Genomic DNA, 27,319 nt, shown 5'->3' with positions numbered 1-27,319 from the left:
CTCTGGCTTGTGAGATCAAGCCCAGCCTCAGGCTCTGCAGTAGACACGGAGCCTGCTTAAGATTCTTTTTCTTCCTCTACTTCTGGCCCTTCCTACCCCCACCCTCTAAAATAAATAAATAAATAAAATATTTTTAAAAGTGCCCCTTTCTCTCATTACATTTCTCCCTGCCTTTTTTTGTTGTGTTAAAAAGCACAACAGAATTTGTCACTTTAAAGGAATTATTAAGTATATTCACATTGTTAAGAAACAAATCTTTAGGAATTTTTTTCCCAGAGCTTTTTCATCACATAAAACTGAAACTCTGTAAACAAATAGTTCCCCTTTTCTCCTACCTGTAGCCCTTGGTAACCCCTGTTCTACTTTCTGTTTCTATGAATTTGACTCATATAAATAGAAGTATACAATATTTGTCTTTTTAACTGAGATTTCACATAGCTTAATGTCCTCAAGGTTTATCTGTATGCCAGGATTTCCTTCTTTTTAAAATCTGAATAATATCTCATTGTATGCATATACTGCCTTTTGTTTATCCATGGACATTTTGGTTGCTTTCACTTCTTGGCTGTTCTGAATAGTGGCGCTCTGAATAGGAGTATGTAAATATTTCTTTGAGACCTTGCTTCCTTTTTTCTTTTTCTTTTCTTTTTTTTTCTTTTTTTTGGATGTATACCTCCAGGTGGGATTGCTAGATCATATGGTAGTTTTTAATTTTTTGAGGAACCCTCCATGCTGCTTTCCACGGCGGTTGCACCATTTTACAGTCCCACCAGCATACAAAAGGTTTTCACTTTCTTTACGTCCTTGCCAACACTTGTTATTTTCTGAGCTTGGTTTTGTTTTGTTTTTGGATAATGGCCATTCTGGTGGGTGTGAGGTGATACCTTATTGTAGTTTTAATTTGCATTTTTCCATAAGGCGTTTGATATGAGCATCCTTTAATGTGCTTGTTAGCCATTTGTATATCATCTTTGGAGAAAGGTCTGTTCTAGTCCTTTGCCCATTTTTTATCCAGGTTGCAGATCCAGATTTTTTATAATAATCTGGTACTTTTACTTATAGCCAATAGAAAATATTTAACATAGTCTTAAAGAGAATAATTGTGTTAGTGTAGAACATGACTGATAGAATATGTATGAGCTAAATGTATTTTGTAATTCTTTTCTTATAAAGGGCTGTTTAGAAACCAAAAGATACTAAGAGAATATAGAGACTTCCTGGGAAACACCAAGGTAAGATTTTCTTTCTGATAATGTTACACGTGTATATTTTTGCACAGTGAAATTTTAGTATCAGTCCACTGTGAAATTTTAGCATGTCTGATCATAATTCAAGATTTTCTTAAGCACAGTGTAATTTACTGAATTATATAATCTGTCTCTGTTTGGTTTTCTTGAAATTAAAAAAAACTGGGACATAATTTCTCTTTAAATTCATAACATGTTATAAACCATAAGTATATAGATACAGGTAAGGGAGAAGACTTTATTTTCTTAGGTTTTTAGTAAAATTTAACTCTTTCGCATACACCTTTAAGTTCCTTTGTCCTCTCTCCTACTTCTAACCCTGATTAAATATTCAAACTGCCACTTCTCTGCTTGTACTCAAAAAGTTTAGCCCTTGGACAAGAAAATTACACAGCCATTCTGATTGTTCTTACTTATTATATGAGTATATATAAAATCATGGACACAATATTATTTGACAGTCTTACTGAACTTCCATAATGCATTCAGTCTCTCACTCCGTGAAACAGCTGTTGCGTACTTTTCCTGTCTTCCCAAACTTCCTACAGCCTTCCTCTTCAGCTGATGACCTTGCTTCATCTTTCACTGAAAAAAATAGATGTAATCAGATAAAAATACCTCACTTTTCATCCCCAGATTTACTAACTTATCTACTTGTGTGCCAGAATACTTCCTATTAGGAGGAAGTTAATACTGAGACCAGTATAGAAAGTTTACCTTTATCATCCTACCTCTTATTCTCTTCTGAATCCTCTTCCTTTGGGCTTTCATCCCCACAACTCCACTGAAATGGCTTTTATCAAAGTCACCAGTACCTCCAACATACCAAGTAATCATGTCCAGAGCCAACGTTGCATTTAAACTTGGTTGGGAGATAGCTCCTGTCGAGAAGTGAAGGTCCTATTTGGAGAAAGGACTAGCTGTGCAGATTGTCTCCTTTCTTCTGAGTTACATTTCAGACATTGCTCCCTTTTGGCAAAGTTTTGGTTGGCAGTGATGACGACTCTAGTCATATTTTATTTGTTCTTTTCTTTTCTATTCATTGTATTCAGAACTCCTTAATTTCTATTTCCTCTCTGAGTTTTGTGTTTCTGGCATCCCATTGGTGGAATCTTTGCCCCAGGAGCCAGCCTCTTCACTGCTGCTGTGGAATAACATAGGTTTGTGAGACCTGCCTCCTCGGAGAATCTGTTCCTAGGTGTTCTGTTTCCCATGAAGGGGTTCATGGTCACTAGATTTTTGAGAGTAGCTACTGACTTCTGAACTCAGTGTCACTAGAGGCCTTTTGAGGATTCATACTTGTCAACCTTGAAAAGTTCCAGGGTTTGAATGGAATTTTTTTTAAGGATTTTATCTATTTATTAGAGAGAGTGAGCAAGAGAGAGAGAGCACAATTAAGGGCAAAGGGAGAGGGAGACGCAGACCCTCTTGCTGAGCAGGGAGCCAGATGTGGGACTTGATCCCAGGACCCTGAGATCATGACCTGAGCCAAAGACTGACGCTTAACTGACTGAGCTACCCAGGTGCCCCCTAGAATTTGTTTCTATTATACTCTTTTTTTTTTTTTTTGTAGTAATAGGATAACCCTCTACTTTTCCCATATTTTTGGAAAAAACCTTTACTCTCCTACTGAAGATGGTTACTTTCATTCTCCAGAAATATATGGGGCTATTCCTGTTAAATACTTAATATTTTTAAATTAAATATGAAATTCTTCTACTCCCCCCACCTTTTGATCCACTTGATTTTCTGTGATATTTTGCTTTGTATTAGAGGAACTCTAGTAGTGATATATATGAACTCACTAGTTCTGGGTCTGCCAATATTCTCTTATTAGAACAGTATCTAACTGTCTGATATCTAATTTCTCAATGTCCTTTTAATACATTTCTCCTTTAATACACTTCTCCTTTCTTGTGCCTTTCCTTAGAATTCTAATTCTGTGAAATTATTTGTGATAGTCCTTTAGAGCATTAGAAGTACCTTTATCTCCACTTGCAGTTATAATTTTGAAGTGTCAGTAGTGCTTTGAGTATTTTATGCTGATTTGCTGGTAGTCGTTTTTGAAATATTGCCACATTTTCTGTTTTTGTTCCAATATTTTAAAAAATTATTATCAAAATTTCAAATATATACAAAAGTAGAAAAAATATTTGATGAACCCATCTTCCAGTTTCAGTAATTTCCAGCGTGTTGGCCATTCTGCTCTCTAAGGGTCAGTTCTCCAATTGCTTTTATTGTGGAGTTTATGGGTGGCTTTAATAGGATGCTTCCCACAAGGGTGTTGTGAATCCTGGCTCCTTGTAGATCTCTTGCTTTTCCTTAGACTTTGTCACTATTTCTAATCTAACAACCAACGTGTTTTCACCTTTTCTGTAATAATTTTTTATCAGCTATTTGAGCTCCGTAAATCTTTTTTTCCTTAAAACATTTTATTCTACTTTTTAAGATCTCATTTTCCTTCCTTGTCTGTCTTGTTTATCCCAAAAGTTCTTGCACCTTTCTTCTAAAGACATATTTCTCATCTTCCACTTTAAACAGCATCTTTTCATTTATCTCTCTGCATTTTTTTTTTTTTACTGTTCCTAAAATAATTTTTTGGAGTTTTGTTTTTCTTTATTCAGCCAAAGGACACAGCACATTCTCATTATAATAAAACAAACGTACTCTAGTTTTTATTTATTAATAAACAATAGAACTCAAAAATCTACAGCCATGGTCAGCGTTTATGGTTTGCAAATCTAAGTTCAAGTAAAATCATATGGATAAGGTTTCTTCCTGCCTAATTCCTGGTCTTAGCTCTGGAGGCAGTTCAAAACAGAATTTGGGGGCATCTAATTGCACATTGTCAAGAGCTGGCCTTAACACTTAAAATCTAGAAGCTCTCTCTTGTGTTCTGTTGTCCACAGGGAACGTAGGAGGTGTTTTTTAAAATCCTGGTCTGCAGACCTGACTTCAAAACACTATAAAAGTGAGAAGAAATTTAAATAGGCATTTTTCTCTCCTAATTCCTGATATGAAATCTCACCTCAGCTTTCTTGGCAATAACCAGCCAATTCTATAGAAATTCTATAGAATCCAAGTGTATGCTGCAGCAGCCTGACTTAGAGGACCTGCAGTTTCAGTGCGGGCTATTTGTCCCTCTTCAGGGCCATTGTGGTCTGTGTGCAAGGGAACAAAACTGCCATAAGCTGTGGTGACTTACCAAGAAGTAAGTAACTCTTACATGGCATGACCCCAGTAACAACCTGAAATCTGACTCCTTATTTGTTTTCCTCATCTGTTTTTCAGAGTTCCAATCCATTACATTAGATCTTAAAGACTGTTCTGATCTATTTATTTATTTTTAAAGATTTATTTATTTATTTATTTATTTGATAGGCAGAGATCACAAGTAGGCAGAGAGAGAGAGGGATAAGCAGGCTCCCCGCTGAGCAGAGAGCCTGATGCGGGGCTCCATCCCAGGACCCTGGGATCATGACCTGAGCTGAAGGCAGAGGCTAAACCCACTGAGCTACCCAGGCACCTCAAGACTCTTCTGATTTAGACTTAACCAGTAAATTGTTGACACCTCTACCTGTCTTGTCCAAATACAGAGCCGTGAAAGAACAGAAGAGAATGTCTACCAACTCCCAAAATAAAGGAGGGAGCTCATAAATATGCCCAGCACTCTCTTCTAAATTTACCTTACTAAACTTACTTAGTCAACCCCCAGACAACCACTGGGGAGGAGGGGATGCCACCAGTATCGGGAGGGGGGAAGTCTCTTCTTATGGAAATCCAAGAGGGAAGGAATAGTCAAGTGCCCGTCACCAGCAGAAGTATTCTTTTTCCTTGGAACACCTTGTTCTCTAGGAGCCTAAGATAGTCTTTCTCCTGGTTCTCCTTGGACTTCATTAATACCTTCACTTCCTTCATCTCTTCTACAAAAAAACTCCTCTGCTTATTTACTCAGTCTCCAAATATTAGAGATTCATTATAGACTCTTTTATGTTTAAATCCCATTAGCAGATCCAACTGGCATTTTCTCCAAGATAGATACCTATGTAACTTCTGCTCACCATGCCGCTTATTGAAACCTTAGTCTCAATCATCACCGTCCTTCACCTGGACTACCCTCCTAATTGTTTTCTCCATCTCTGCTTTGTCCCCATAATTTGTTCCTGCTGAGCAAGGGGCCTGATGTGGGACTCGATCATGACCTGAGCCAAAAGCAGATGTTTAACTGACTGAACTGCCCAGGCGTCCCTCTTCTCTCCATTTTAAGCTATGTCTTTGTAAAACCCAAATTAGACTATACCAAATATCTGCTTAAAATCATGGTGCCTTCTTTTTGCCAGTAGAACAAGAGTTATACTCCTTACCATAGTTTCCAAAATCCTGTGGAATATGGTCCCTGCCCCCTTCTCTGTCCTCAACCCCTACTATTTTCCTTGCTTTCTATGCTCTTAGTCACATCAAGCTTATTTTGTCCTTTCCACACACCAAGCTTATTTCTTTCCACGTCTTTAAATGTCCTGTGTGTATACTCCACCTGAAACCATTCTTCAGATTTTTTTCATGGTTGCTGCCTTCTCATCTTTGAACGTCTTTCATACTCTAGCTAAAATAACCCTTTCCACATACACCCTCCCCCCAGACATGATCTTCTCCATTCTGTTTTATTTTCTTCATTATGTTTATTATTTATGTTTATTATTATGTTTATTATTTTTATTATTATGTTTATTATGTTTATTATTATCTGATGTTATGTGTTTGTTTATGGATTTATTCTCTATCTTCCTGGACTCAATTGTGAGATCAGTGAAGGCAGGACTCTTGTTTACTGTCAGGTCCCAACATCTAGAATTGTGCCAGGCATGTGGTAGTTGCACAATAAATATTTCTTGAATAAATGACATAAGGCAGACTATATGAAGTGCTTTAATAGAAATGTAAAGTTCAATAATAAATGTGCAGCCGAGTGAGTATTCTCTGTGACTGACCAAGAATGGCTTTAAATAGAAAAGTACCAGTTGGCCTAACATGGAATGGGATGAGTAAAAGCTAGACCAATTGTGGTAGAAGATGATGCTAGCATTCCAGGGAGAGGACAAAGCAGGAGAAAAAACAAAGTATACATTGAAGAAACAGCGAAACTACCTTTAACTCAAGATAAATAGCTTTCTTTACTTGGCTTGTTTCTTTTGTTTTGGTTTGTTTTGGAATTCAACATTATCACTTGAGGTCTTTGGTATTTAGAGAGTAATAAGGAGTTAAATTGGAGAAGCAAACTTGGCTTTGACTGTTCCTTAAAAGTTAAGTTGCTCAAGAAGTGGAAAAATTTTAGAGTGTATCGATTTTAGTTCAATACATTTTTATCATTTTATCCCTAGTGTCTGTGAAACCACCGCAGATCTTTCCTGGCAACAGGCAGGAAATTACTTACAAAGAGACAGTTAAGTTTTTGGAAAGAGATTCACATATGCTCTCAATTTCTGTCTTCTCACTTTTTAACATGCAGATTCTAGAGAAAAGGAAGCAAATAACTAAATCTAGATGTTTAGAGGGTTTGATAGAGGACATATTTTCTGGTGTGTCAGATCACTTATAAGCATCAAACTGTTCTCTGGAAATTTTAGAGATTTTTTGTGTGTTTTTGTCTGTCTGTTTTTTATAGCCACGGTCCAGGACGACATCAGTTTTTTTTAAAGGGCCAGGAAAAGTGGTGATGGTTGCCATTTGCATGTAAGTACCACTTAAAATAAAAATATATTATTTTTAATGTGTGTATCTGTGAATGTAAAAATTTATTACTTGGTGTTTAGGTGAAGAGTTAGATGTTTATGTTATTATAGAAGGAAGTTGAATGAACCTTTTTAAATTCTTGTCAGTAAAGTGTTGAAGGAAGAGTCCACATAGATATCCGTGCTTGTGCTGGGTCTTGTTTTTGGAGTGGTTAGGATCTAAGAATAGTTGCTCTCTGAAAATTCTTTTATTTTCATTGGAGTTGATAGAAGTTTTTTAGAAAGGTGAATTGGCTGAGATCAGTTTTTGAGTAAACAAGCCTGGGTCATATCCACTGAACAATATTTACATTGTTGTTTTGCCCCACTTATCTTGGAAGAACATAACTGATATTTGTGCCTCTTCTTTTTCCTTCTGTCTTCTTGATTCCTATTGTTCTCTTTTTTCTCTTTTGCTGATTAATCTATTTTAGGATATTTAAAAGTATTAATTCCATAATTCATTAGTTTGTTTATTTCTAAAATATATACATATGACATGTCACGAATTGTGGTAGGGTCTTGAAATACAAAAATAGAATCCATAATTCTCATCTTTAAGGATTAGAGCAACACTAGACTTGAGGACATCATGTACAGTAATGCAGAGAAGAGACAATGATGCACTAAACTGAGATAATGAAGGTAGGGATGGAAAGGCATGTTTAGGTCCAAGAAATATTTAGGAGACATGGTCAAGGATGGTGCCCAGGCTTCTGGTTTGGACAGTTGGATAGCTACGGCATCATCACTGAGAGAAGGAGCACTTGAAGGAGGGGCAGGGTGGCAGAAAAGGAAATGATGAGCTTAGTTTTGAGTTTAATGATCTGCCTGTAGGGCACCCAAGTGGAGTTGGTCAACAGCATTAGTTCTTCCCATCAGTAACGTGAGGTTAGCAATTAAAACTTTCTTCATTGGAAGAGTGTATGTAATATATGTAAACTGCTTAGTGTAATACCCAGTACGTAATAGGTACTTAATAATTTTTGATATAGGTTGGTCTGAAGCTCACAAGGAAAGCTGGATTAGGGACTTAGAGTTGAGAGTTATTGATATAGAGATGATAATTAAAGCCATAGGAGTAATTAAAGATCACCTGGAGAATGTGTATGAAGTGTGTGGAAGAAAAATCCCTTAGGAGGAAACCTTGAAGAATGTGAACATCTGTGAAATGGGTAGAGGAAAGAGCCTGCAGAGGAGACTGAAGAAGAGGAACAAGCAAGCAAGAAAGGAAAGCAAATCTGGAATGAAAGAAGATCCAGGGATATCATGGATGCCAAGGAAGACAGTCTTCAAAGAAAATAGTGGCATATGCTTCTGGGGGATTCAGGAAAATACTAAAGTATTTTCAGGAATTTAGTGGCAAGAAACAGTTGTGCTATTAATAATAATCGAGGTATCTGAAACATAAGCCATTGTTAAATGGACCGAAGACTTAACGCAAAATGTGGAAAATGAAGACAGCAAGAGGAGATACAATCCTTTCAAGAAATTATTTGAAGTAGAAAAGAGGAGAAAGGGTAGCTGGAAGGGGATGTATAGTTTCCTTATTTATACAATGAGGATATTAGTATTTATATAATAATAGTGTTACAGTAAAACATGGTAAGTGGCTAAGTGTAGTGCCCAAGATGAGTGGTGCCAGTCGTTACTGTTGGAATCTGAACAGCTAGCTGTTTATTTTTAGCATCTATTATCTTCTAGTGTGACTCTGAGACTGCTTGGTCTTGATTTGTTTTCACCTCTGGCATATGGCACCTTCACATCTGGCCTGTTTAAGTAACTAGACTTTCACCAAAGTCTTGGTTTTGTCATTAGTATGCTGGACAATATCAAGTATAGATCTCTTTCACCTACATAAGACACTTAATTTCCTTCCTAACTTTACTTCATCCAAATATAAAACATTCTCTTCTCATCAGTTCTCAAAATACACTTAAATAATTTGTTTACACATATCATGTTTCTTCATTGGAATATTTAATGATATCATAATCTGTATTTTTCAAATTTATTCCCTTGTTACCTGAAGTATAATAAATTCTTAAAAGGTTAGAGATTCTTTTTAATTTACTTGGAGCAGAATCTAGTATAGAGGTTTACGTACTCAAATAAGCTTTTGGTAGAAATTTTTATCAAAATCTATGCTAAATTGTTTTATCTTTCTCTCCTAGCAATGGATTAAACTGCTTCTTTAAATTTCTTGCCTGGATTTATACGGGTTCAGCAAGTATGTTCTCTGAAGCTATACACTCTTTATCTGATACTTGTAATCAGGTAAGGTGTAAAAGATTTTTTCTTGTTAATTTTAAAGTAAATTTTTTTTTAAGGCTTTAATCTGAAAGTTGACCTATTTAAAAACAGAATGATTCCTGGGGCACCTGGGTGGCTCAGTGGGTTAAGCCGCTGCCTTCGGCTCAGGTCATGATCTCAGGGTCCTGGGATCGAGTCCCGCATCGGGCTCTCTGCTCAGCAGGGAGCCTGCTTCTCTCTCTCTCTCTCTCTCTGCCAGCCTCTCTACCTACCTGTGATCTCTCTCTGTCAAATGAATAAATAAAATCTTTTAAAAAAAAAAAAAAAAACCAGAATGATTCCTATAGTTGGCTTGAGGAATAAAGTGAAAGTTGTTTTTACTTTTGATGGTGAAGTACCTAAAAATTGATCATAGTATTTTATTATTATTTTTTAAATCAAGGATCTTCTTTATTACTTTTGTTTTTAAGAGAGAAAATGAGGTGAGTGGGTAAGGAGTGGGGCAGAGGGAGAGAGAGAAACTCAAGCAGGCTCCGCACCCAGTATGGAGCCCAGTGCAGGGCTAGATCTCATAACCCTGAGATCATTACCTGAGTGGAAATCAAGAGTCAGATGCTTAACTGACTAAACCACCCAGGTGCCCCTGATCAGATTTTAAAGCAGGTTGTTATGCTTTAAGAACTTACAACAATGGAATATGAAGTATAAGATTATTAGTACTAAGTGTTGGGCAAAGGTTTTTGTAGAAGAGATTCTTATCATTAGGTAGAAATTTGGTCTCTGAATATGACTATAAGGACCAATTAAGTTTTTTGAATAAAGCTATAAAATAATTGGGGCACCTGGGTGGCTCAGTGGGTTAAGTATCTGACTCTTGATTTTGGCTAAGGTTGTGATCTCAGGGTCTTGGGATCGAGCCCCACACTGGGCTCCATGCTCAATGTCGGGTCTGGTTGTCCCTCTCTCTTTGCTCCTCCTCTGCACTCATGTTCTCATGTGCACGCATGCTCGCTCTCTCTCAAAAAAGAAAGTCTTGAAAAAAATAAAGCTATAAAATAATCACAAGTGATTAGTGAATTAAAGTGATTTCACATTAGACTCTTTTTTTTCTTTAGATTTTATTTATTAGAGACAGAGAGAGAATGAGCAGCAGGAGGGCCAGAGGGAGGAGAGGCAGAACCTCAAACAGACCCTCTGCTGAGCGTGGAGCCTGATGCTCACAATCTTGAGCATCTCACAATCTTGATCACAGTCTCCATCTCAGAAGGCTTGATCTCAAAATCTTGAGGTCATGACCTGAGCTGAAATTAAGAGTTGGATGCTTAACTGACTGAGCCACCCAGGGGCCCATAAACTGGGATTTTTAATTCCTTTCCTTGAATGTGCAAATGAGGAAAGATTTTTATAAAATTAAGAATAAAAACAAAACCCAAAGTTAGCAGAAGGAAGGGAATAATAAAGATGAGAGCAGAAATAAATGGTATAGAAACTAGAAAAACAATAGTTCAGTGAAACCAGGAGTTGGTCCTTTTTTTTTTTTTTTTAATGAGAGCGTGGTTGCCATGCATAAGTAGTGGGGGAGAGAGAATTTTAAGCAGACTTCACTGTTACCATGGAGCTCCACATGGGACTTGATCTTACAACCCTGATATCATGACCTGAGTCAAAAATCAAGAGTCAGATCTTCACCAACTGATGCTTCACCAACCCAGCTACCCTGAGGAACTGATTCTTTGAAAAAAAAAATCAGCAAAATTGATAAGCTTCTAGCTAGATTGATCAAGAACAAAAGGACTCAAAAATCACAAATGAGAGAGAAATAACCAGTATCACAGAAATTCAAAAGACTGTCAGAATATTATGAAAAATTTTATGCCAACAAATTGGATAGCCTAGAAGAAATGGATAAATTAACCTACCAAAACTAAAGCAGGAAGAAATGGAAAATTTGAACAAACTGATGTTGAATCAGTAATCAAAAACTCCAGGGTTGCTTGGGTGTTTCAGATGATTAAGCATCTGCCTTTGGCTCAGGTCATGATCTCCAGGTCCTGGGATTAAGCCCCTCATCTGGCTCCCTGCTTGGGGGTGGTGGTCTGCTTCTCCCTCTGCCTCTCTGCCCTGCTCGTGCACACGCTTGCTCTCTCTCTCTCTCTCTCTCAAATGAATAAGTAAGATCTTGGGGGGAGAAAAAAAACTCTCAACAAACAAAAGTGCAGGGCCAGATGGCTTCACAGGTGAATTCTACCAAATATTTAAAGAAGAGTTAATAGCTATTCTTCTGACACTATCCCAAAAAATAGAAGAAGGAAAACTTCCAAATCTATTCTCTGAGGCCAGCATTACCCTGATACCAAGATCAAATAAAGATACCACCAAAAAAGAGAACTACAGTCCAAACCTCTAATGACATAGATGCAAAAATCCTCAACAAAATACTAGCAAACCAAATCCAACCATACGTTAAAATAATCATTCACCACAGTCAAGTGGAATTTATTCCTGGATTTCCAGGGTGGTTCAGTATTCCCAAATCAATCAGTGTGATACATCACACCAGTAAGAGAAAGGATAAAAACCATATGATCCTTTCAATAGATGGGGGGAAAGCACGTAGTAAAGTAAAACATCCATTCATAATAAAAACCCTGAATAAAGTAGGTTTAGAGGGAACGTACATCAACAAATAAAGTACTTACATGAAAAACTCACAGGGAACATCATAATCAATGGGGAAATACTGAGCTTTTCCCCTAGGTCAGACACAAGCCAAGGATGACCACTCTCACCACTTTTATTCAACATAGTACTGGAAGTCCTAGCCACAACAATCAAACAACAGAAAGAAATAAAGGGCATCCAAATAGATAAGGAAGAAGCAAAACTTTCACTGTTTGCACATGACATGATATATATAGAAAATCCTAAAGACTCCACCAAGAAACTACTAGAACTGATAAGTGAATTAAATCAAATCTCAAGATACAAAATCACCATACAGAAATCTGTTGCAGTTCTATATACTAATAACAAAGCAGCAGAAAGAGAAATTAAGAAAACCATCACATTTACATTTGTACCAAAAATAATAAAGTCTGTAGGAATAAACTTAGCCAAAGAGGTGAAAGACCCATACTCTGAAAACTGTAAAATACCGATGAAAGAAATTTAAGATGTAAAGAAATGGAAAGATATTCTCTGCTCATGATCGGAAGAGCAAGTATTGTTAAAATGTCTGTATTACCCAAAGCAATCTACAGATTTAAATGCAGTCCCTATCAAAATACCAACATTTTTCACCAAATTAAAACAAAACCTAAAATTTTTGTGGAACAACAGAACACCCCAAATAGCCAAAACAATCTTGAAAAAGAAAACCTAAGCTGGTGGTATCACAATTCCAGGCTTTAAGTTATATTACAAAGCCATATTAATCAAAACAGTATGGAGCTGGCACAAAAATAGACACATAGATCAATGGAACAGATTAGAAAACCCAGAAATAAACCCACAATTATACAGTCAATTAATCTTCAACAAAGCAGGAAAGAATATCTAGTGGGAAAAAATATCTTCCATAAATGGTGTTGGCAAAACTGGACAGCTACATGCAAAAGAATGAAACTAGACAACTTTCTTACACTGTACACAAAAATAAATGCAAAGTGCATTAAAGACCTAAATATGATACCTGAAACCATAAAAATCCAGAAGAGAACAGAGGCAGTAATTTCTCTGACAAAGAATTGAGACTACATCAAAATAAAAAGCTTTTGCACAGTGAAGGAAGCAGTCTACAAGACTGAAAGGCAGTCTGTTGAGTGGGAGAAGATATTTGTAAATGACATTTCTGGTAAAAGGTTAGTCTCCAAAATATATAAAGAACTGATACAACTCCACACTCCCCAAAACAAAGAATCCAATTAAAAAATGGGCAGGAGACATAAACAGATATTTCTCCAAAGAAGATATGTAGATGGCCAGCAGACACATGAGAAGATGCTAAGCATCACTCCTTATCAGGGGAATGCAGATCAAAACTGCAGTGAGATACTACCTCACACCTGTCAGAATGGTTAACATCAAAAACACAAACACCATTGTGGACAAGGATGTGAAGAAAAAGGAATGCTTATGTACTGGAGTGCAAACTGGTGTAGTCACTATGGAAGACAGCATGGCATTTCCTCAAAAAGTTAAAAATGGAATTACCTTATAATCCAGTAGTCGCACTGCTGTGTGTTATCCAAAAAATACAAGAACACGGGCATCTGGGTGCCTCATTCCATTCGGTGTCTGCCTTCGTCTTAGGTCATGATCTCAGGACGCTGGGATCAAGCCTTGCATTGGGCTGCCTACTTGGCAGGGAGCTGCCTTCTCTCTCTCCTGATCCCTCTTCTTGTGCTCTCTCTGTGTTGAATAAAAAAAATAAAATCTTCAAAAAAAAATACAAGACCACGAATTCAAAGGGATACATGCACCCCTCTGTTTACAGCAGCATTATTTACAATAGCCAAGATACAGGAGCAGCCCAAGTGTCCATCAGTAGATGGGGGATATAAACATATATATATATATATATATTTGGGATATTATTTGCCATAAAAAGATTGCAGTCTTGCCATTTCCAACAACATGATTGTAGCTAGAGAGTATAAAATCAGAGAGAGACAAATACCATATGATTTCATTCATGTGTAGATTTTAAAAAACAAATGAGCAAAGGGGGGAAAGAGACACAAACTCAGAAACAGACTCTTAACTAATAGTTGAATAGTTGGATATGTAGTTGGCTGTATATGTAGTTGGATATATACCAGAAGGGAGGTGGGTGGGGGATGGGTGTAAGAGGTGATGGGGATTAAGGAGGGCACTTACGATGAACACTGGGTCATGTATGGAAGTGTTGACTCACTATATTGTATCCCTGAAATTAATGTAACCCTGTCTAATAACTCTACTAGAAGTAAAATAAAAACAATTTTATAAATTCAGCAAATGGTTGTCTCTGATGTTGGGAGAGACTGACTGAAAAGAGGTACAGGGGAATTTTCCGAGGTGATTGAAAAGTTCTGTGTCTTGATGGGAAAATATGTTACAAGGGTATTGATTTGCCAAACCTTTAAGAGCTGTATATTTAGGATTCTTGCATTTCATTGTGTGTGCATTTTACCACAAATTTAGAATTTCCATATGTGGAAATGTGATTACTGAGTGTATATTTTTAAATGTTAAGGAATTAGTATTAATATTTAAAAGTATGATAATAGTATTGTGTCTGAATTTCCTAAAATGCCTTCGAGTTTTAGTCATTCAGGTAGAATATTTAAAGATGAAATGGCATGAAGCTTCCAATTTACTTAAATATTCATGGGGGGTGTGGGTATGGATCAGAGAAAACAGATATGTTACATATTTACAATTATTAAAGCTAAGCAATGGATGAGTTGAATTTATTGAAATGTTCTGTTGGGTTTTTAAAAAATGTTTTACCCATCTCTCTGTATGTTGACAGTTTCCATAATATAAAGTGCAAAAAAATGTGATGTAGATTGTAATAATCTTTTTTTAAGCACACACACACACCCCTCCCTGAAATCTGGCACAAATATATTCACAAAAGCAACATTAAAAAACTGTTTACAAGTATGTATGAAGATAGTCTGAAATATCCATCAGACTCTTAAATGATTCCCTCTCCTGTTCTATTTGATTTCTTTACAATGAGAATGCTAGTGTTCTAACTAGAAAAACAAATTAATTTTTGTAATAGATCGAGCAGCAACAGAGGTAAGTAAGTGCTAAAGTCATGTGGTATTGGTGCTTTGAGAATCCTTGGTAAATAGTTTGTCTTGATTAAAGTGGTCAGAATGGCTTTGATGAAAAAGATTTCAACGGGGCCTTACTGAGTAGATGGAAATTGTATTTCTTATGGTCTTTTGAAAACTATCTTAGGGGCCTTTGGATGGATCAGTTGGTTAAGCATCTGACTCTTGATTTTGTCATAGGTCATGGTCTCAGGGTTGTGAGATCGAGCCCCACATTGGGTTCTTCACTGGGCTTGGAGCTTATTAACAAAACAAAATAAAACTATTTTAGAAGTATAGTAATATTTTTAAAAATTAATTCTAAAGAACTCCTACAACCCCATAGTAAAAGTCCTATCTGATTAAAAAATGGGCAGAAGATATGAATAGATATTTTTCCAACTAAGACATAGAAGTGGCCAAAAAAGTACATGAAAAAGTGCTCAGCATCAGGGGGCACCTGGGTGGCTCAGTGGGTTTAAAAGTGCTCAGCATCACTAATCATCAAGGAAATGCAAATCAGAACCACAATGAGCTATCACCGTACACCAGTTAGAAGGACTTATCAAAAAGATAAGAAATAACAAGGGTTGGCAAGCATGTAGAGAGAAGGAAACCCTTGTATGCTATTGATGGGAATGTAAATTGGTACAGATGCTATGAAAAATAGTATGGCGGTTCATAAAAAAAAAATATTGAACTACCAAATGATCCAGCAGTTCCACTTCTGGAATTCTCATCTAAAAGGAAACAAAACACTATGAAAAGATATCTGCACCCTCATGCTCAATGCAGAATTATTTACAACAGCCAAGACTTGGAAACAACCTAAATGTCGATTTTGATAGATGAATGGATTAAAAAAATGTATGTATGTGTACACACACATGCATGGATATTATTCAGCCATAAGAATAAAAAAAAGTCCATCCTGCCATGGATGGACTGTGAGGGCATTATGCTAAGTGAAATAAAGTCAAACAGAGATAGATACTGAATGATCTCATTTATATGTGGAATAAAATCAAAATACCCCCAACTGACAGAAACAGGTTGGTGGTTGCCAGAGACAGGGAGTAAGTAGGGGTGGGTGAGATGGGTGAATGTGGTCAAAAGGTACAAACTTTCAGTTACTAAAAAATTAATTTGTTTGAATATTTTTATAACTATAGTGTTTTTTTTCTTTACCTCTGAGAGACTAAACGACCTCAAGTTTTAGATTTGGACTGTGCCTCTAGTGATACCTAGGTTGGCAACTTCTGTGGCAGCTCATTTTTTAAAACTTTATTGCTAAATAATATGTAATACATCACTAATATTAATTGATAGGAACTTATTGAACACCTGAGTTTATAATGTAATATTTAGGAGAAATTAGACTTTGCTTTGTCTTCTGTAAGGAGGTCAAAACAACTAGAAAGATAGTCCAAGGTAACATTTAAGCAGTTGCATGATAGTATGATACTTAAGGAAAAATCAAAAAAGGAAAGGATAATCATGGAGGGGGAAGCATTTATAATACTTCTTAGCCAGTAGATATTAATACTCATTATGCTGCAAACCAAACAGATGTAGGTTATATTTATATAACTGATACATATATATCTTTATATATATTAGTGTGTATATTTATTTATGTATACACACACACATTGTAATTGTGCAGAAAAAGGTCTGAAATCTATCTCCTGCTACTCCTACTCCTGTGGGGAGTGAGGCGGACAGGATTAGGGATGTTCTGTGACATCTTATTTTTATAGGAAAAACTAACAAGTTTGGTCCACATTTCAGTTAATGAACAACTTGTTATCCTACACTTCATTGCATGGCCAACCTGAATATTAAGGACTTCAGAAATAATGAATACCCATTGGCTATTTTGTAAGCATTATAAACACATGCATATATATACACAGTGTGAATTAATGAATATTTCAATTTCATTTACAAGTTTAAAAGAATTCTGTGTTAATTTGCTCTCATTTCTTGGTTTGATTCACTGAAAAGCCATCATCTTGTAGGTAGTTTGTTTTTTTTTTTAAAGATTTTATTTATTTATTTGACAGAGAGAGATCACAAGTAGGCAGAGAGTTAGGCAGAAAAGGGGAAGCAGGCTCCCTGCTGAGCAGAGAGCCAGATGCAGGGCTTGATCCCAGGACACTGAGATCATGACCTGAGCCGAAGGCAGTGGCTTAATCCACTGAGCCACCCAGGTGCCCCTCTTTTAGGTAGTTTTAACCTTCTTTTTCTTTGGAATCCAGTAGAAAAAAACTTGTAATACTCTGTAATTAGGGTAGGATTTCCGATATCAAAACTTAAAAGCCCAGTCATGTATTTGTTTTAGCCATTTCAAGATGGTGTAATCTCTATTTTTACTAGAGAGAATGTTTCTGTTAAGGTGTTTGTTTGTTTGTTTGTTTTCCCCAAGATTTTTATTTATTTGACAGATCATGAGAGCAGGAACACAAGCAGGGGGAGTAGGAGAGGGAAAGCAGGCTTCCTGCAGAGCAGGAGCCCGATGTGGGGCTTGGTCCCAGGACTCTGGGATCATGACCTGAGCAGAAGGGCAGAAGCTTAACAACCGAGCCACCCAGGTGCCTCTCTATCAAGGTTTTTGTAACCTACAGGGAAACCTCATCTATGAAGAATTTGGTTATCTTGAAGCTTTACCTGTCTGATTATTTGATACCGTGCTGACAAAATGGAAAAGCCCCAGAGTAGGCAAATAATATCATGTAGGATATTCACTCAGAGGCCTTCTGTTTTAAATAAATAATTCTAATAAGATAATCTTTTTATCTAAATTCACATCAAATTAGAATAGAAAGGAGTGGGCGCCTGGGTGGCTCAGTGGGTTAAAAGCCTCTGCCTTGGCCTAGGTCATGGTCCCAGGGTCCTAGGATCGAGGCCTGCATCTGGCTCTCTGCTCAGCGGGGAGCCTGCTTCCCTTCCTCTCTGCCTACTTGTGATATCTTTCTGTCAAATAAATAAATAAAAATCTTTAAAAAAAAAAAAAAAAGAATAGAAAGGACTTGCTAGGAACAAGCATACTAATATCAGGAGTTTCCTGTGGATAACTCTTTTTTTTAACAAAAGATGCAATTGAGAAACCAAGTAAGGAAAGGAAGAAAAGATCGAGTCCAGGGAGGATGGAAGGAAGGAGAGAGAGGTGGTAACTAGAATCAAAGACATGTTGGTATTTTTGCCATATTTACTTTGTTTTTGTTTTTTTAAAGAAATAAAATCTTAGTTGTAATTAACCCTACATCTTTATTCCCTCTTTCTATGCCCCAATAATCACTGCTCTGTATATATTGATATGTGTACTTCCTTTGCATAGCTTTGAAGTGTTCGTAGAAATGTGTATATCTGTATACAATGTATGGTATTTAAAATTTTAACTATCTTTTGTTTATTTAGCAATATGTTATTTTTCCTATAAAAATACCAGCTATCACCTACTATCCTAATCCTGCTTCTCTCCTCAGAGGTATAAACAGTTGAATGTGTATTCTTTTAGAACTTTTCCTATACCTTATATTATATGTGGTCTACAAAAACGACGTAAGTTTTTTTGTACTTTACACACTGTTCCTAAACTTGATTTTTTTTTTTTCTTCCACTTTAATGGTATGTGTAGGAGCTTTTACCATGTCAGTACAGAAAGCTGTGTCTCCACTTCATTCTTTTAAACTGTTGGAGAAGTAACTGTGTTTTGGCACCACCATAATTTATTTTGCCATTCCTTATTGATGGATTTTTAGGTTTGCTTTCACATTTTTCTTCTTTATAAGCAATGGTGTTTTGAACCCCTCAGGGTTAATCTTTATTTCTCTAAGGTAAAGACTGAAAACCGGAATTGCTGGGCTGTTGTGTATGTGCGTGTGAAGTAGTTCTTTGCTTTTGTCAGATTGCACACTCCAGATTAGTTCTATTATACTCTCCATCTTGCTAATAATTATTTATCCTTTCTTCTTCTCCATAGGGTTTACTAGCAGTGGGCATCAGTAAGTCTGTTCAAACACCAGATCCTACTCATCCGTAAGGACATTGCCTTTATTTTATTTTATTTTATTTTATTTTTGGCAGCAAGTCATTGAAATACAAGCAGTTGAATTTTAGAAGTCTCCTGCAATTTGTATATCTGCATTTTTGTATTAAAGATTTGGTCATTTCTTTCACAATAGTATCTAAGATACAGGATTCAACCACAATGTCAAAATAAACTCAAGATATAATTTGAAACTTGTTTTTAAATTATGTTTTTGCTTTGTAACAGCATAGAGATCTTGTCCTCTTCATATTTGATAATTAAAAGCAAAACACATATATTAATCTTAGAGTTTTATTCTACATTTAGACTAAGAGGCACTGAATCTAAAATTTTAATGATAACCAGATGCCTGGGTTGCTCAGTCTGTTAAGCGGCTGCCTTCAGCTCAGGTTATGATCCCAGGGTCCTGGGATCAAATCCCACATTGGGCACGCTGCTCAGTGGAGCCTGCTTCTCCCTCTCCCTCTGCCTGCCACTCTGCCTAACTTGTGCTGTCTGTCAAATAAATAAAATCTTTAAAAAAATAAAAATAAAATTTTAGTGAAAACTTTTATGAAATTCATGTTTAATGTATTTTAATTCTATTGGGACTTAGTATTCTGCTAACATTTCAAAATTGTTTATTTGTAAAATGAGTATTCTTTTATATTGAGTCACATCAGTTATTTGAGATACATATATATATATATATATATATATATTTTTTTTTTTTTACTAACATAACCCCTAATCCTTTTTTTTTTTTTTTTTAAAGATTTTAAAGATTTATTTTAAAGACAAGCAAGGGGAATAGGAGAGGGAGAAGCAGACTTCTCGCTGAGCAGGGAGCCTGTCCCAGGACCCTGGATCATGACCTGAGCCAAGGGCAGATGCCTAATGACTGACCCACCCAGGTGCTCCCATAATACTTTAGAATTCCTTGTGTATCATTTATTTAACAAGTTTCAGTAATAAAATTTGATCCACCTTAGGTCAAAATAATGTACTTTTATTTCTGTAAAGGAGTCTATTTCTGTGTTTTATATAAATGCCTTTTTTTTGTTGTTTTTTGGGGGGTTTTTTGGAAAATTTTTATTTATTTATTTGACAGACAGAGATTACAGGCAGGCAATGAGGCAGGCAGAGAGGGGAGAGGCAGGCAGAGAGAGAGAGGAGGAAGCAGGCTCTCCACAGAGCAGAGAGCCCGATATGGGGCTCGATCCCCGGACCCTGGGATCATGACCTGAGCCAAAGGCAGAGGCTTTAACCCACTGAGCCACCCAGGCGCCCCTAAATGCCATTTTTTACTCAAAAACATGACACTACTTTTTAAATTTTATTTTTTTAAGAATTTATTTATTTGTCAGAGAGAGAGCAGAAGCCTGGAGATCTACAGGCAGAACAGGCAGAGGAGGCAGAGGAAGAAGCAGGCTCCCTGCTGAGCAAGGAGCCCAGTGTGGGACTCCATCCCACATTCTGGGGTCATGACCTGAGCCAAAGGCAGACGCTTAACCAACTGAGCCACCTAGGCATCTCAAGACACTACTGTTTTTTTTATAAACAGTAGTGTATTTTGAATATCTTCGAACTATCAGTAAGCGATTACAGAGAACAACTAGTTTTCTTATCTACTTATTAACATCATTATAGTATTTTACTGTGTCAAGAAAAGAATTTTTTTCTGATTAGTTTTATACACCAAAATTTTAAAAACAGGATAAAATTTTACAGTTTTAGGTTGTGAAGATTTCTTTTTAAGGTATTTTCAACAATCTGTTTAGTGCTGCTCAATAGAATTTTCTGTAGTGATGGAAGTATTTTATATCTCTCCAGTATGATAGTCAGTAGCTACATGTGGCTGTTGAGCATTTGAAATGTGGCTAGTGTAAAGAACTACATTTCAATTTTTATTGTTTAACTTTAATTTAAATAGCATTTTGTGGCTGATGACTAATATGGGATGATGAAGATCTACATAGTTAAAATTTTCAATAAGAACCTACAATTTTTTGAAAACATAGAGAAGGAAAGTAATAGAACTTAATTTAGATCTTAATTTACTTTAACTGAAATAAATATAAATATATATATCCTATTTTACTTTGAGGGAACATTTAGAGAAAGTAAGTTTTTCTAAATCAAGCAGTAGAACATTTTCACATCTATAAACAGAATTCCCTATGGCAAGATTACTACATATTTGCAAAAATAATTTTAAAAAGCAGTTTTAATTAAGACCTGTTGTTTAAATTTGCATCTGCCAGAAGGGTGCCACAGAGTTTGGCTTTGGGAGTAAATTTCCCAGGAAATATTTTTATTGATGAGTGATTGCTTTCCTCATAAAGTATGTCATGTTTTTGAGCTTCTTAAAACTCAGTATTTTATTGGTACATACAATAATAGAAGATAATACACATATTGACCAAAGATTCTTAAAAAATAAATGAGACTTTTAAAAAAAAAACTTGCCATAAAAACACCCAGAAAACTGAAGCTCATAGTCCTAATAATAATAGTTAGAAGTTAATAGTGTGTTAAACTATTCAGAACCAGCCCCAGGTATCCAACATCTAATTATAGGCAAGAAGACCAAATGTTCAGTTAGAAACTGTATTACAGGGTAATTTAAATGTCATCCTCTCCATTAAGCACCTGAATGCATTTTTAAAAAGATTAATTTTATCAGTATTTGTGCATAATAGTAAATTGACTGTATTTAATCAAAACATACTATTGGAAAAGGGATTAGCAAATACCTGAATTCAGTCATATTCACTCTGTTTTTCTATATTTTCAAAGATCTTGCAGGTTTTTTTGCCTTTATATGTTATTTTCTGATTGAAGTTACATTTTAACTTTGATACACTTACATTTTAATATTAAATAATATAACTGATACACTTATTTTAATATAAAACCATAAACATCTTTATAAGAAATTTTTTATTTTCTTTTTCATTGGCTTATTTAACATATATTGTAAAATGATTTGTATTTCTTGTATACAATTTTTTTCTATTTTTCAGGTATGGATTTTCAAATATGCGCTATATTGCTTCGCTAATTAGTGGTGTTGGTATTTTCATGATGGGTGCAGGATTATCTTGGTACCACGGAATCATGGGATTGCTTAATCCTCAACCAATGGAATCCCTTCTATGGGTAATCTTTTTTCCCTGTCAGTTTTCAAGTAATATAAGTATGGGAGAATGCCTTTGTCATATTGATGTTAAAGAAAGGGACTAACATATGCCTTTTTGACTCTAATTAAGGGTTATGTGTCTGTAGTTGTGTTTTTTAGAACATGAGTACACATGACCTCTAAATTCATACGGTTCAATGATGTTGAACAAGAGTATCTCTACAGGTACAGGGGCACCTGACTGGCTTAGTTGGTGGAGTGTGCGACTATTGATCTCAGGGTTGGGGGTTCAAGCTCCACGTTGGGTATAGAGATTATGTAAAAATAAAATCTTAAAAAAAAAAAAAAGAGTAACTCTTTATGTACAATCATTAAATACTGACTCCTGGCTTAAAATCTTGGGCAGTTCCATTAATTTCTTGTTATATTGAAGAACAAGAAGATCTCTGTTCATTTTTAGTCCCAAGAATCATCTGTCAGGATTTAAAACATCCAGTGCCACAAGATAGTCATAAGTTGGAATTGTTGTATTTAAAGATGTTTTTTCCACTCATGTAGGTAGGAAGCTTGTACTGGGGAAATGGGAGGATGGGAGCATGGTCACCTAGATTTTCCTAGCTAGGGCTTCTGCCCTTCTCTCTTACTCCTGAGCTTGCCTCTGGCAGCATCAAAGGTAGGGACAGAAGACAGAAAAGTACTACTTTACCGGCACCAGCATCATTTTGCATTGGTTTCCTCTGGCCTTTGTGGATGCTTAAAGCTGCTTTTTTCTCTCATTGGAGCCTTCCTGATAATTACCCTGTGTGGCCATTCTGACTCTAGCTCCTTTGACAAGCACAGATTGGTCATGTGACATCCCCTCTTAGCTTCTGCATCTTACGATGTAGTTCCAGACTCTTTCTGCTGAGGTTGCCTTGCATTTTCCAGAAGGCTCTTTGGGCAGTTGATCTCTTTTTAAGAGACTCTTACTCAGAGTTCTCCTTGGGCCCTGTGTGGTAAAACAGGCATCTTTATTACCCTCTCAGGGAGAGTGCAGTTTGTTTGTTTGTTTGTTTTTCAGATGTAATCATCTACTCTGTTGACACAATCTGTATCAGTAGACTTGTCAATAAATTTATTTTTATATGTGCATTAGGCATAGTTCACTGTATTCTCTTCTAAACACTAGGGACACACATCCAGCTTTCTGAACAATCTTAATGGCTTAATAGCTTTCTTCAAAGAATTCTTCACTTTTAGCCTTAACCTTAGCTCTTCCTCATGGGTAAGTGGTATGGAGCTAGGAGTTGTAAAATCGGGCTGGGCATTCTCTACGCAAAGCCTGAAGAGATGGTGTAGCACCTCATTTTGGAATGTGGGAGTACTTACACCCTCATTTGTTCTCAATTGGAATGAATCTCATTGAACATCTTTTCCTCCATTCTGAAAATGCTCAGCCGCTTTATAGATACCTCATTCTAATAGTATTCATCTGTATTACTTCACAGAGACTAAGTGGTTAATGAAAATTAGTTAAATTTTCAATTGCATATAAGTTTTAAACCTACTAGATGCTCAGGGTGCCTGGGTAGCTCAGCCACATAAGCATCTGACTCTTGATCTCAGCTCAGGTCTTGATCTCAGGGTCCTGAGTTCAAGCTTTGCGCTGGGCTCCATGGTAGGTGTGGAGCCTATTAAGAAAAAAAACTCTTAGAGGCTCTTCAGTCTTTTTGCAGCTAAATGAGGTTACATAAGACTATGACTTTCAGTTAATAAATTCAATGTACCATAGACCAGTTTATGTTTATTAAGTATTGAAATCTTTTGCTGGGATATGCTGTTTCCCTTTATTGGGTGATAAATGTTCTTAAATCCTTTCAGGAAGGAGATAGAAGGATTAAAAAAATTATTGGGCAGTTAAGCTGTTCAAATTCTATTATAGGTTGGCAGTAACATTCAGTAGAGAGAGCCTAGAATTGAGACTGGAAAACCCATATTCTAGTTCTTACCCTGGTATCATTTCTATGTACTCAAGTGAATCACATAGCCCTAGGACATCTCAGTTTCCTTAACAGAATTATAAGAGTATTAGATGAGGCTCAGAATTTTCCAAACTTCTATTTCAGGGAAACCCAGGGTTCCAAAAAGATAATGCTGAAAATTCTACATATGTTTCGTTTGAATTTCATTGAAACTAAAAAATTCAAGTTGCTAGGTTGTCTCTTGGTTTAAAGCTTTTTTGCGATTCTTTATTTAATTCAAGTGTGTCCTGTTACTGCGTGGAAGATGATGTAATCCCAAATTGATTACTATTTATAACTGCTTATCTTTCTGGTACTGGGCATCCAGACAAACTCCAGAACAGAAGTTACATAGTTATGTGTATGGATCTTTCTTTTTGAGTTTCAGAGAGGGAAGGATTATTTATTTATTTATATTTTATTGACATATAATGTATTATTTGCTTCAGGGGTACAGGTCTGTGAATCATCAGCCTTACACATTTCACAGCACTCACATAGCACATCCCCTCTCCGATGTCCATAACCCAGCCACCCTATCCCACCTCCCCTATACCCCCAGCAATCCTAGGTTTGTTTCCTGAGATTAAGGGTCTCTTATGGTTTGTGGGAATGGATCTTACTATATCCTGGTATCCATACCCCAGATTTCAAATGTTTGTGTTGAACTTCAGAAAAATTTTTATACTAATTTTTTCATCTCTTATGTTATGATTTTAACTTAGGTCATGGTATAACATTCTGTAGAGTGGACAGATTACTCTTCTAAGCCTTAAAAAATGAGATGACCATCAGATTTTTAACTTTTATTTTTTTCCTTTTATGAAGATATACCATCTATTTCCTTGCCTTCATTTGAGCTGTCTCGCATCACGATTCTTATCTGGCTAGGATTTAAATTTGTGTTGCATTTTAAACATTATAAACTGTATGCATGAATCATTGTGATTCTCTAATGAAATATTAACTTACACCTTATTTTAATACTTATTTTCTAGGCATATTGTATTTTAGCGGGATCATTAGCATCTGAAGGAGGTATGTACTGTTATAGTATCTCTTTATTCTTAATTTAGTAATATATATTCAGCAGTTCATTTTTATAAATTGCTAAATTCCACTGATTAAAGAAAAACTATGGAAATAGGAATCTACTTCGAGGGAGTAAGTTCTTTGTATAATGTACTATGTTATTCCTCTAATGGATGTGGGCAAGGGAAAAGCTGTTATTTTGCTCTTGAGTATCTTAATCATAACCCTCAGAACATTTGGAATGGAGCCTAAAAACATACCTATATATTGAATTTTTAAAAATCATCTTTTAATGGGGCACCAGGGTAGCTCAGTCAGTTAAGCAGTTGCTTCCAGCTCAGGTTGTGATCTCAGGGTCCTGGGATTGAGCCCTGCATTGGGCTCCCTGCTCCGTGGGAAGTCGGGAAGTCTGCTTCTCTCTCTCCCTCTGCCTGTCCCCTGGCTTGTATTCTACTTTTCTTTCTCGCTCACTCTCACTCTCTCACAAATAAATAAAATTTTTTAAAACATAAAACCTTGGGAAGGTTTTAGTAATGTTAATCATAGAAAGCTGACTCTTTGCAATAAAATATTTCCAGGTTTCTGCAGGTTTCAGCTGTAGCAAGTTTTATGACAGAGAAGTACTACATCATGTAGGAAACTGCCTGATTCATTGCTGTGTTCATAGTGTGCTTACTTCCCATACGTTGTCATTTCCAATCCTGTGTTCCCTTAATCTTTGACAGTCTGTAAAATGGTGATAACACCACTGTCTCAAAAGGTCAGAAGGATCAAAAGTGTGTTTAGTGTGGTGCCTAAAACTAGTGCTGTCCAATAAATTAAGGTCATTAAGGTGGTGGTAATGATATTTAAATTATTACGGTTTAGAAATATGGGATTCCTTTCGTTTTAACAATAATTGGAATCTTGATAGTGACTAGTTAATATAGAACTTTCCTTTATTGACAACCCTGGCGTTTATTTAAAGTGTTGTACCGATTTATTTTGAGATGCCGTCTTTAAAATTTGGAGGCATGCAGTTTTTTTCTTGCTGATATGAATGCTTTTCTTTCAGCAACACTTCTTGTTGCTGTAAATGAACTTCGTAGGAGTGCTCGGGCCAAAGGAATGTCATTTTATAAATATGGTATGTATGTTAGAAGCCAGGTGCTTTACTTCATCTCCTTTATTTTCTAAAATTGCCCAGTACTATTGCTTTTTCCTTATAGGGGTGTACAAAATATATCTTGATGTCTTCTCTGTGTGGCTCTTACATTATATATCATCTCTTTTAAAAAGAGAAATGTAATGTGATAGGAACATGAATACTTTATATTTGGATTTTAACTGAAGTGACCTACAGTTTTTCTATACATCTTTTTATAACCAGAGAAAGTAATTTGACTTTAAATTTCAGTTACTGTCAGCATTTAAACTAATCAATTATGTTTACATTGAACAGGGTTTTTAAAATCAGGATCTCATACATTTTTTAATCTTAATTTTTATCTTAATTTGAGATAGATACTTATTAAAATGTTACATGATAGTATCAGATTGGGATTTCAGAAAGTTTCTTTTCTTGTCTCTACCCCAATGATTAAGTAATGGAAAGTCGTGATCCTAGTACAAATGTTATATTACTGGAGGATACTGCAGCGGTCTTGGGAGTGACCATAGCAGCTACGTGTATGGGCCTTACTTCTATAACAGGTAAATATTTCTTAAGTTACAGGTGATTTATTTGTACTACTTAAATAATTCTCTAATATGTGTGTATTTTCTTTTATATCATTGAATAACTTTAAACCAATAGATGGTTAAACGCTAATTCCACGCTGATCCTGTATTTGTATAAGACAGATAAGACGATAAAAGCCTTCAGAGTTCTCTCTCAGAAATAAAGAAGGCTGTTGTTAGAGCATTTCTCTAATGTGCTAAACCTTTGCCTTAATAAATTATGCAGCTACTCTGAGCCTAATAAGTATTGATAATATTTGGCCTAGTGACCTTGAAGGTTTATTAATATGTGGGAGAGAACTTTATAAACCCTAAAAT

At 36.0% G+C, this 27,319-nt stretch overlaps 1 protein-coding gene across 3 annotated transcripts in view; it reads left to right on the top strand.

Moving 5' to 3' along the window:
• SLC30A9 (solute carrier family 30 member 9) overlaps positions 1-27,319 on the top strand; it is an 88,605-nt gene that overhangs the window by 41,640 nt on the left and 19,646 nt on the right. For all 3 annotated transcript variants that reach the window (XM_059162569.1, XM_059162559.1, XM_059162549.1), the window contains 8 exons: positions 1,174-1,232; positions 6,910-6,977; positions 9,190-9,292; positions 19,061-19,116; positions 22,135-22,270; positions 25,249-25,288; positions 26,337-26,408; positions 26,867-26,974. In XM_059162569.1, coding sequence (XP_059018552.1) covers positions 1,174-1,232; positions 6,910-6,977; positions 9,190-9,292; positions 19,061-19,116; positions 22,135-22,270; positions 25,249-25,288; positions 26,337-26,408; positions 26,867-26,974 — 642 coding nt within the window. The remainder of the gene's footprint in view (positions 1-1,173; positions 1,233-6,909; positions 6,978-9,189; positions 9,293-19,060; positions 19,117-22,134; positions 22,271-25,248; positions 25,289-26,336; positions 26,409-26,866; positions 26,975-27,319) is intronic.

This window comes from Mustela lutreola, chromosome 1 (assembly GCF_030435805.1).
Source record: "Mustela lutreola isolate mMusLut2 chromosome 1, mMusLut2.pri, whole genome shotgun sequence".
NCBI lineage: Eukaryota > Metazoa > Chordata > Mammalia > Carnivora > Mustelidae > Mustela > Mustela lutreola.
The sequence above is the reverse complement of the archived record's forward strand: the minus strand, read 5'-3'. Positions and strand labels throughout refer to the sequence as shown.